This window comes from Gopherus evgoodei, chromosome 6 (genome assembly GCF_007399415.2).
Source record: "Gopherus evgoodei ecotype Sinaloan lineage chromosome 6, rGopEvg1_v1.p, whole genome shotgun sequence".
Classification (NCBI taxonomy): domain Eukaryota; kingdom Metazoa; phylum Chordata; order Testudines; family Testudinidae; genus Gopherus; species Gopherus evgoodei.
Genome location: NC_044327.1, coordinates 115,041,503 through 115,053,915, shown reverse-complemented (window position 1 = coordinate 115,053,915; position 12,413 = coordinate 115,041,503). Strand labels below are relative to the sequence as shown.

The following is a 12,413-nucleotide window of genomic DNA, read 5'->3' as shown; positions in this document are numbered from 1 at the left end:
TTATTGATGCTTTGGTTAGCAAACTTTAAATATTTAAAATTAATTGGTATAGAATTGCCTTTCAGTTCTCATAATTTCTAGCTCCTTATGTCTGTGGTCTCAACATGTATGTTGGTGCAGTATTTGAATGGCTTGACAATCTAAGATGGTAGAATTAGAATTGTTTCACACAAAAGGTGGTTGCACTTTTGTCTAATAAGTGAAAACTTTTGTCTCTTCCACTATTTTTTTCTTAGCATGGGACACCTGAGTTATAAATCTGTTTGAGCGCCAAATAGCTTACTATATGAATCTCTCTTCTATTCCATCACGACTGCCTCTGTGTTACATGATCACCTATGCCTTCAGATTAAAATGGAACAAAGTTTTTTTTTAATTAAAAATAAACAGCACAGTAGTAATAGGTGTTCCTCAGTCAGTACATGAACACCTTGGCTGCAACAAATGCCTTCTTCTGGAAATATGTGCACTGACTTCACGCACATAGTGTTTGAGTGTCACGGTAAATGTTTCAATACACTTATTAGATGAGTTTTGCCATACTTTATTAAAGGTTAGGGTTGCCACCTTTCTAACTGCACAAAACCCAACATCCCTACCCAGCCCCTGCTCCTTCTTCGAGGCTTTGCCCCTGCTCACTCCATCCCTCCTCTCTCTGTTGCTCACTCTCCCTGACCCTCACTTGCTTTCACTGGGCTGGGGTAGGGGGTTGGGGTGTGGGAGGGGGGTGAGGGCTCTGGCTGGGGGTGCGGGCTCTGGGGTGGGCCCAGGGATGAGGGGTTTGGGGTATGGGAGAGGGAGTGGGGTTGGGGCAGGGAGTTAGAGTGCTGCGGGGGTATGAGCTCTGGACTGGGGTGTGGGCTCTAGGTCCCTGCAACCCCTAGGTGCATGGGTGGCCAGGGAGGCTCCATGTGCTGCCCCCACACCTGCAGGCACTGCCCCTGTAGCTCCCATTGATCATGGTTCCTGGCCAATGGGAGCTGCAGAGCCAGCATTTGTTACAAGGGGCCTATCTAGTTAGGACATGTCTTTTATTAACTTAAAATCACTCTGTTAGCACATCTGAACTTCCATCTTCTTGTAAAATCTGTCTTGCTTCTTGTGAAATATAACCATACCATTTGGCCTTATTCAGTCCTCTCTTTTGTGGGTAGGTTCGTTGCATTTGGGCTGGAAATCTCTGAGCCCCCCCCCCCCCCAAAAAAAAAAAAAAGGCCATGTTACCTCTTCATTGCAAACATTCTAAGTTACATATTTTTGACAGTCTGATTGCCTTAGTAGTCTTTCTTTGATTGTTAGGTGTCCTGAATGACAGATACAAAATATATGCCTACATTCAGCCTGATTTGAGCATTTGATTCTCGGAAACCATAAAGTCTATAGACAATTAAAAGAACCTCGGGCATAGACACATCATAGCTGCTTTGGTGCCATGTTTGTTACAGTCATAGAATTCCTAATGTCTAAGTTAAGCAACAACTTTGAGGCTCAGTTTCTTTTAGACAAGGGGAATTTCTTACTCCATTGTCCATTTTATGGGATTTGGCTTTGAGGTAGCTTGAAAACGTCCACTGGAATTGAATCTTTGGCTAAGAACCTTCCTTTTGAAAGAGAATAAACATACACTGTAACAATAAAAGGTCAAAGCATTTTATTGAAACAGCAAGATACAAGCTGTGTGCATAATGATAGGCTTCCATGCCATAATAAGTCACTACAGAGAGAACTTGATTGCTGTTTTTGCCTGAGCCAATTCAGTTGTGTTTATACAGAAGAATCCACATGGTAGAAATAAAATGGATCTGATACCTCCTGACATCCAGCACAAGCTGAAACTCAGTACCTCATTAAAAATGTTGTGGTTTTCCCTGTTACCAGTACCTCTCCCAGTATCGCAGTCAGTTACTGGGCAGAAGTTACATGTTGAATCATGCAGTTTCAGTCTGTCTTAAATCTTCTTATCAACAGTTTTGAATGATCACTGACGAGAGTTAATAAGCTTGCTACCAAAGTTTAGCGTGATATGATTTCAGATATTAAATTGTGTATAATAGGATCTAATTTTGGTAGCCAGTTTACTAGCAACTAATACACAAATTCCAAGTACAGCCTCCTCTTCTATTAAAATCATAGTTAGTGCTTCCATGATGTTAACTAGAATCTCTTTACATGGATTTATTCAAACATCCTTGCACTAAACCCTTTCTAGAAAAAGCATTGAGTTCATATCCAAGATATTCATGAACTCTACTGGCATAATAGACCAGTATCTTTTAATCTCTGTTGTTCGTGGTCAGCACAAAAATGCTTTAAACTTTTGGAAAACACATTAGTTCTGATTGAATAATCAGATAAAGGCATCGGTCTTCAATAAGTACTGTCTACTTTTACATTAAACTCTCAAACCTCAGCTATTTTTAATTAGTTCTGGTCTAAACAATATAGCAAGTTATTAATGCAATATAATACTGATTCAGATACATTTCAATACTGTTATGGAGGGTGAACTATTTGCTTGCACTTTAAGAGAGATGCTAACTTGAGGCAGGCAGAGAATCATAGGTACAGTAGTGACTGACTTATTGTCAGAACAGGCAGTTAAGAAGCTTTGGATGCATTAGAACCTAGCTTTGTTCACCTTCAGGACATACTGCAAGATCTATTTGGTTTCCCAGGCTTTTTCAGAGCAAGTGATTGGAAATTAATGAAATATTAAACCAGGCCCCCAGGGGAGTTCTTCGCTGGCACAAAGCCAATTTTTTACCCTTTTTTTTTTAAAATATACTAAATATTGCACATGCACTAGATTTGAAAATAGATCATCTTTTTTTAAAAAAACCTTATATTTGAGTCAAAAATGTATGAAAATATTTTCATTTCTTTGCAGCAATTGACAAGGTAGCTCTGTTAATAGGAAACATGAGCTACTGGAATCACCCTCAGCTGAAAGCTCCAATGGTGGATGTTTATGAATTGACCAACTTGCTGAGACAGCTGGATTTCAAAGTTGTTTCTCTTCTGGATCTTACTGAATCTGAGATGCGGAATGCAGTGGATGAATTTTTACTTCTTTTGGACAAAGGAGTGTATGGTAAGAAAGTCATGACATGTCCAGTTAATTTAGTAAAACGTTTCTGAATCAAGAATACTCAGACATTAACTTACACCTTTCGGCCAGATCACTAAGTCCTACTTGATAGTAAAGCTGATGTCACTGTAAATAGCATGTATATGGGGGGAAGGAGGAAGTGAGTTAAACACCCACCAACACATCCTGTGGCTTTAAGTAAAAGGTATTGTTGCTTTTATTAGTGAACAGATAAAATCTTTGAGCCTCTTTTAACCACACCTAAATGTATAGTATTCTGCTAAATACTGCTACATACTTTCATATTTAAAAGGTTTATTATTTGCTAAAGATTGCTGCATTTGAGTGGCTTTTTTTGGTAGTGGGACATGCATAATTTTTGTGATCTAGGGGAAAAAAACACTTAAGCAAGAGTCAGTGCTGTGTAGTGTTTCCCAGAATGCACCAATACAGTATTCAGTGTAGCAGATGTAAATGCACAAACCTACTTGTAATGGCAGAAAAGAAACTGTAAGGAAACAATGTTACTTGTAACCAGTTACAGTTATCTGCCACTAACTGGTTACAAAATCAGGAATGAGCCCTTTGAGTCATTGTGCTGCATGTATTTGCAACTTTACGCTCACTATATTTTGTTAACTTTGTACTCCCACAACTTAAAGATGATGTGCAAATGAGAAGACACATAAATAAGTTCCTTTTCTGCTTGTTTGTTTACCTTGGCACTATCAGGTCCTGTCTTTTCCTTTTTTTTTTTTTTTTTGCTGAAGGTCTCACTGGAAAACCAGGAAACTGGAGGGGGGAGCTTTCTCAGCCTTAAATTACATGGGTAGTAATAATAACAGTTTATTTGTGTTACAGTAATGTCTAGAAGCCTAAACCCAACTTGAAACCCTGTTAAGCTCAGCTCTGTACATATACATAGACTAAAAAAATCCCTGCCCTGAAGACCTTGCAATCTAAATAAACAAGACTAAGACTGGGAAAAAATAAATGTTATCCACATTTTTATAAATGGAGCAGGGTATTGATTCTTTAACACAGATCTTTCCCCCCAGCTTTGTCAAGGTTTTATTTTAGGTTAAATAAATGCTAATAAAAAATTATCCTCCTTCACCAGTTGTGGTGGTTTTCACTTTCTTGGTACTTGTGATGTTCTCCTCCTAGTTCTGCAGTAATTCTTTATGGGGGAAAGAGTAGAGAAACCTGAATTTCTAATATTGAAAAACAAGCTGAGAAAGCTTTTTAAAAAAAAAAAGCTAACACCACTATTTTAGGCCTTCTGTATACATCATGAAGAAACAAAAAGGACACTAACTAAATTTGTTTGTCTTTATAAGTAGCCTTTAGATTGTAGAGAAAGAAGCTGGGAACTCTAGTGAAAGAAATGCTATGAACTTCTGATGCTGTTGCTTGTCTGCAACTTCAAGTGGCCAAGAGTTCATCAAATAGTGTTAAATCCTAAGGTTCCTGTGACATTGCACTCCATGTGTTTTATGGAAATATGCTTATGAGTATGAATATGATGTAACTGGAATATCTTTATGTGAAAGGTCTCCTGTAAGGTATCATAACAGAGGTTATAACCTACTGAATATATTCCTCCTGTTTGTATGTATGTATCATTCTTGTATCTGGAGCCAGAAATATAAAGTAAACTCTGAGGTCCTATTGTAATTATGCGAAGTGTGGGCCATTAATGATGGTTTAGAATCTTGATGGTTCTATTGACTAGGACAATTGATTGCGTGTGGTTTATTTACCTGCATGCCTTCCTGTGTACATGTGGGCCAGCCTGTGGGTAATGAAGAATGAGGTCTTACAGTGACATGTCACCTGGTAACGAAATCCATCTTAAATCTGGTAGTTTTCCATTTAAAAAGAGGCGTGGGGACCCAGAGAGACAAAAGATTCCTGCCTTGTGCCAGAGCTATAGAAGGGTGGGGAGAACAGAACAAAGGGGACTGCCAGTTATGAGAACATCCCTGCTTTCCACCTAAGATGTGTGCTGGAACTAACAAAGACTGTACGAGGGGAAGGATTGGGCCCAGACTAGGAAGGAGTCGTGTCTGTGAAAAAAGCTTATTGGAACATCTCTGAGCGTGAGATTTTACCTGCAATCAGTTTCTTAATGTATTAGGCTTAGACTTGTGTGGTTTTGCTCTATTTTGCTTGGTGTCTTACTTTGTTCTGTCTGTTACTACTTGAAACCACCTGTATCCTACTTTTTATACTTCTGTTTGTTAATGAACCCAGAGTAAGTGATTAATACCTGGGGGAACAAACAGCTGTGCATATCTCTCTATCGGTGATATAGAGGGCAGATAATTTATGAGTTTGCCCTGTATAAGCTTTATACAGAGTAAAACAGATTTATTTGGGGCTTGGATCCCATTGGGAGCTGAGTGTCTGGGTGCTGGAGGCAAGTAAGCTGTGGAACAGTTTTTGGTTAAAGTCTGCAGCTTTGGGAGTCTGGACCAGACCTGGGTCTATGTTTCAGCAGGCTAGAGTGTCTGGCTCAACAAGGTAGTGTTCTGGAGTCCCAAGCTGGCAGGGAAAATGGGCTCAGAGGTAATTTCAGCATGTCAAGTGACAGTCCCAAGGGAGTCTCTGTGACTGAACCCATAACAGTCTCAATTCTGTCAGAACTCAAACAGAACTGTTAGTGAACACCTCTAGGGGAACCTCTCCCTGAATAAATACTGCAGGATTTGCCCCTTCATATATCTTCATGTATTGTGTCAGAAGCTCAATATGTAGATAATCACAGGGAGAAATAAGTTAGAAAATGGCAACTATAAGCTACTTCAGGATTGAGATAAAAGTGTATTTTGCAACACAGGGCTAACTTTAAGTTTAAATTTATTATGATGTCCCATAGATATTGACAAATTATGGATGTGCAAACTAGTTTGCAGGATGAATATTGCACATCTGGTGTCACATTGAGTTTAAACGTCCACTGTCCCCCTGGACAGGTTTATGATTCAAGTCACAAATTAACTGTATGCTAGTTTCTGGTGGAGTTTTTTGTCATTAAAAACTTGCTTTACAAGTGAGTCATTGCTCAGTACTGTGATAATGGGCAAGAGATGAAGATTGAGCTATATTGGCAAAATGTATCAACAGTTTTCTCGAGAGTGTGGCATGGAAAATGGATCTGTCTTTCAGAAGTCTCATCTTGAAGGGGGAAGTTGAGTTACTGTCTCTGCTATCTTGGAAGTGGAATAGATCAAGTCAGCCAAAACTTTACTACTTTATTAGGGAGCAGGCCACCCTGAATTATCTGATGCAGAGTGTGAAGTGAGGTCTGCTGCTGACTAGCTAAATTTGATTTTTTTTAAAAAGCTGGTTTTGCGTAAATTACTTTTAAATAAGGATTTAAGACAGAGGCTAGAATGCTAGCCATGTGTCCTATACAAAAAGTTCTAGAATTCCACCCCTACCTAAATTCAGCCAAGAAACTGCTTAATATAGTATTTTACTGAAACGGGTGCCAGGCCCACATGAAGTTATTTCTTTGTGTGGCTTTCACACTCATGTGATACCTGAAGCTTGATACATGTAGGACTGGCCAACCTGACATTCAAAATATCTTTCATCATTTATATATCAGAACAAAGACTCAGAATCATATGGAAATTTATTATGGCTGTAAAATTCACTAGACTTTCTGATGGTATAACTTCCATTTGCCTCTCATGTAAAATACTTACGTTGTTTCTTGTGTGTTTGAGGGAGCTATGGACTCCTATTATTTTTAAGGCTCTCTGTTTACTTTAATTTTTTAAATTCACGTTAACAGCTAAGTGACCAGAGGCTTTGATGTAGTTCATACTGGCTCCATGTGAGAGCATTTGCAAAGTGCATTTATACAGTTTAATCTTTTGTTTGTCCATCTAGCTGATATCTGTGAAAGCCAAGCATGGCATCTCCCAGTAAACTTTAGCATTAAACCTTTATAAACTACTTTATCATATAAATGATCATTCTGGATAGTGACTATTAGTGTCTCAGAAGCAATATAAAATATGCTGTCAGGGTATAAATTGCTAGTGATTTATTGCATGTTAGTGGGCACAGCTCCAAACATAAGAGGCACAGCTGCTACCCCCATTTAGACCTTCTTTCAGATATTCATGATATTTACCATGACATTGTGTAATTAGTACTTGCTGCCAGGAATGTGGCATTTCAAATACTGTTCCCTGAAAGTAGAACTGATAAACAAATCAGTGATGGTGGTGGTCTTGGTACTTTAGTTCCTCAATATATTTGATATTAAATACAATGCAGAATTATTGTGCTCATCATATATAAATGAAATAAGAGATGTAACAGCATATATTTTTAAAGATTGAAAGTAATCTGGCTGTTTTCTTGGTAAAAATTCTGGAGATCACTTAAAATGTTGATTTCTGTGAAGAATTTCACTTCTGATCCTGATGTTAGTACAATAACTGTTCGTGACATTGCATCTTAAATACTTTTGCTGGCTGCTCATCAGATATCCTTAACCCAGTTACTTGCCCCATGACAGGAGAGAAATCCAGTTACAATTTTAAAATAAACCTATCTGTGATCCTGTCACCCCCTCCTTTAGTACTGATTGCTCCAGTTCTTGTCGGGATTATCTACATAAAAAGCTCTGTCTTGTTCTGTGTCAGGGTTAGAATACAAGCCTATGTTAATGATGATTTGTACAATATTAATAAATGGCTGACTGCCTTTAAACAGAATAGGGCCTAAATTTGGCCCAGAAATACCAAGGACCAAGATGTTACTACTATTTTATCAATGGCTATTGTAAGCACTGACTTCACTGGGATTATTTACGTGCTGAAAATTGGGTATATATGTTTTAATACCATGTACTCTGATGTAAATAAGAGCAGAATTTGGCCCCTAATCTTTTTACTTTGACCCTGTGATCCTTAAAGCAGAAATATAATTGGGGACACAGATGCTGCCACAAGTATCCAGGTGTTCAACTTCATTGTAAAAGCAATGTCAAGCATTCAATTTCCAACATTTCAACTAGCTTATACATAATAGTGATTTTGTTTAAAATAGGACCATCCAAAATAAACTAGCCAAGTCCTTGAGCAAACAAACACAATCAAGTGATTTAAGTTCTGCCTTAGAAGCCAGTTTATAGATAATGCCTATGATTGGTGATCAGTTACTAAACCAGATAGTTTAGCCATAAGGTACCAGCCATATACAGGGAAAGCATTTGCAGAATGATACAACTAGCTAAAACCAGGAAGGCATTAATTTAGACATAAGTTTATTTGTATCCCACTCTTAACTTGAGTAAAATACTTCTGTATATTTAAAACAAACACAAGAATAAATTTTACTTAAAATACACCTACGCAATAGTTATTCTGTTGTGGTTTCGATATGAACGCATGCACAGCCACAACTGAATTATTCACTCTAGTATGTTCATTTGCATAGTTTAAAAAAATCTTTTTAAATACCTAAGTTAGTGTGATGCAGTAGAGATCATTTCATAGTACTGCTGTGTTAATTCAAGTGGAAGATCAAAGGTTGAATTCCAGATGTGGTCTTTTACTCTCTAGGACTGATGTGGTCCATTACTCTTCAAGCTAATGAAGGCTGAGACTTCCTGTATCTTCTCTTCCCACCTTCCATGCCAGGCTCTGAATTTCTTGTGGGTGTGGTGAGGGAGGTGGTAACTTTTCAGTTACCAGAGAATGTGAAGTAGGCAAGTGCTTACCTCTGTAGGGATTGGTGTTTGTAATCTAGCTGGTGTCCAACATAAAAAATCTTTAATAGATTTTTCTGAATTGAACCTAGATGAGTAGGTGCCAAGAATCATGTTTTATGGGCTTGGTGACACTTGCAAGTTACAGCAAATTAAAGAAGTCCCGGGTGCACTAGCTCACTACCTGTCCACACTGGTAAGGCACGCTCTGACTCCATGACTAGAGCGCTCCTGGTACTCCACCACAGTGAGTAGAATAACGTTTGATGCACCCCCGCTGAAGTGCCCCAGCATCAGTGTGAACAAAGTATTGCATTACTTCGCTCTGATCAGCCTCCGGAAACGTCCCATTATCCCCTTAAGTCCAGTGGCCACTCTTGTCATTGTTTTGGATATGCCCTTTGAAAGCTCCATTTGACAGCCGGCATGCTGGAGCCCTGGCCGGAGTGCGGCAAGTCCCGCTCTCCTGGCTGGAGCCCCGGCTGGAGCACGGCAAGCCCCGCTCTCCCGGCTGGAGCTCCAGCTGGAACACAGCAAGCCCCGAGGCCCTGGGGTAGTGACGGGCTCTGGGGGCTATTTAAAGGGTCAGGGCTCCAGTTGCCTGCCTCTGCCACTCCGGTCCTTTAAATAGCCACCACAGCCCCGCCACCCCCATGCATTCCCCAGGGCTCCCACGGCTAGTTAAAAAGTCCAGGGTGGGGTAGAAGCTGGGGAGCCCCTGGCCCTTTAAATAGCCCCCAAAGCCCTGGGATAGCAGGGAGCTTGGGGGCTATTTAAAGGGATGGGGCTCCAGCTGCCTCTGCTGCACCCCCTGCCCTGCCCACACCAGCCCCGCTCCCCCTGCCTGCAGCCAGCTCTGCACCCTGTGCCCACAGCCAGTCCCTGTCAATCCCCCCTGCCGTGTCTCCAATCAACCCCTGCCACACACCCCTGTGGCCCTACTCAAAGCCAGCCAGCCCCACACACACTGTTGCCCGCACCAGCCCTGCACACCCTGCCCTGTCTCCAGCCAACCCCTGCTGCACCCCCCTGCCTGAAGCCAGCCAGTCTCTCACTCCTCTGTCTCCAGCCCTGTCAATCCCTGCCGGATCCCCCCAGCGCGGCCCTGCCTGAAGCCAGCCCACCTCACACACCCCCTATCTCCAACCAGCCCCGCACCCCTTGCCCTGCCTGCAGCCAGACCCTACCTCCAGTCAGCCCCTGCCCTGCCTCCAGCCAGCCCCATGTCCACTTGTGCCCTGCAGTTCCCAGGGCAGTAACCCTGCACACCTGCTTCAAGGGGGGGCAGGAAGCAGCTGGGACCCACACGTGCACACCCGCAGGGAGTGGCAGGGACCTACACATGTGAAACGGCAGTCATTAATAACCAATCAAAAGCATATATGATGCAATGTACATAATATATAATTTTATTATTTATATAGTTATGGAAAGTAAATAATACATGAAAGAAATGAAAGGCTTTTTTTTCCACTTTTTTATTTTAAGTCATCTCTGCCAGGGCCCTGCCAAAAATGTTTGAATTGGGCCCTGCACTTCCTAAAGCCGGCCCTGCTGACATGCTCTCAGCTCCCCCAAAACCCACTCTCTCTCGCTCTCCCCCCACATACACACAACACACTCCTTGTCACACTCCACCCTCCACCGCCATTTGAAAAGCACATTGCAGCCACTTGCATACTGGAATAGCTACCACAATGCACTGCTTTCTGTGGCTGTTGCAGGAGCTGCTAATGTGGCCATGCCAGTGCGCTGGCATCTATCAGTGTGGACAGACTGCAGTGCTTTCTCTACTGTGCGCTACGAAGGCTGGTTTAGCTCAAAGCGCCCCACATCTGCAAGTGTAGCCATGCCCTATATTGCACAATAGCTACTTCCATGAGTTGTTCTACGAGGAAATTTTTTCAGCTGTTCATTTGGTCTTGGGTAGGAATGGGTTGACTGTGAGAGGGTGTTTATAAATCACTGGTAACATTGGCTAGCCAAAGGAGTATAATTATGAGTTCAGGTGGGTAAACAATGTAAGGCCATGATTCAGGAAAATGTCCCTATTCAGGAAAGCATCTAAGCATGTACTTCAGTCCCAGTGAAGTCAATAGGCTAACGAATGGGGGTAAGTAAAATGTGAAGGCATCCTGAATTGGTAGCTGATTAGGAAGTTGATTAGGCTCAGGAGCATGTCTGTATGACAGTAGTAGTTTTTCAATATTGAAGTAAAATACATGTTGACCCTGGGAGGCTATTTAGAGTTGAGGGATGAAATGCTGTATTGTTTCCATCCCCAGTAACATATGATATGCTCGTAGTGTTGTTGGGTGACTACCAAAGGTCATTACTAAAGCTGTTTTCATCTGCTTACAGGCATGGGTTGTGTAAGCTGTGGAATGGTTTGGCCACTATAAAAGTGGTACTAGATTGATACAATAGGGCAGAAAAGTCTGGGGCAACATTCTTTTTAAGGGGGTTTGACTCTGATTCAGTTCGTTAGTCACATGGGCTAGTACTTCAGCAGTTGTTGTTTTATGGTCTGGAGTGAGTGGATATCTAGGTACGTTATTGCATATTTAGACCTGGATAAATACATAAATCTTACTAATTTAGGGTCAGATCCAAAGCATTTTAAAGGATCCCTTTGAATACAGCAAGCTTTGAATGAGGTACTTTAGGATCATGCCCAAAGTGCCTATTAAGCAGATGCTTGACGCACAAGTTGCTTTCTAACTTCTCAAAACTCACCAGTCAGCTGTAACCACTGGAATCTTTTATAATTGTCTTACTGTTAATTTAATTTATATTGTAGATTGTTTTAACTAGATGTTATATCAACTGTAAGCTCTTTAGAATTGTACCTTTTTAATCAAGTGATGCTATTGTGAGTCTCTGAGCTTCTGCCAGGTTTGAATGGCATCACAATTCATGGTGTTTAAACAGTTTTTAGGCTCTGACTTGCTTTGTATTTGCTTTCTGTGCACTTATCTTTTCTCTGAATCTAGGTTTACAGTTTTCCATTGAGTTGTGAACTCTGCTCATTACATGTAACAACTTTAAAAGTCTCTCTGTAGTTAATTATTTGGAAGCTTATAAATAATTGAAATTGTTGGTTTAGCTTAGAAGTGCCATGTCAATATCATGGTATCTCTGAAACACAAAGGACTGTAGTTGAGTTGATGTTGCTTTTCTTTTATTACAATAACTAAAATGTACAATCTAGCTATCTAAATATAAAAGTTGACTTTGATATAGGTGATTTCAGCGTTTTAAATGTACTTATGCTATTTTCACATTCTGAATGCTAAAATCTTATGGTGGTGTGTGCTTCATAATTCCATTAATTTATTTTATTTGTATAGACTCCCGGTCATAGGGGCTATGAGGAAGATCCATAACTGGCATATATTGTCAGAACTCCTCAATTGACCGATAATAACTTTCAGGAACTCTGGATCTGGCTTGGCAACTAGAGTGTACTGTTGACTAAAGTTCCTTTTAAAACCAAATCCTGCAATAGATAAGTTAAGGAAATACCAGGAAGAGGCAATGAGGAAATTCTGACATTATATAAGCCTGTGACCATGAGTTATATAAAGAATG

At 40.6% G+C, this 12,413-nt stretch overlaps 1 protein-coding gene across 2 annotated transcripts in view; it reads left to right on the top strand.

The window, feature by feature from the left end:
• MALT1 (MALT1 paracaspase) overlaps nt 1–12,413 on the top strand; it is a 75,497-nt gene that overhangs the window by 43,774 nt on the left and 19,310 nt on the right. For both annotated transcript variants that reach the window (XM_030567288.1, XM_030567287.1), the window contains one exon: nt 2,888–3,091. In XM_030567288.1, the coding sequence (XP_030423148.1) occupies nt 2,888–3,091 (204 nt within the window). The remainder of the gene's footprint in view (nt 1–2,887; nt 3,092–12,413) is intronic.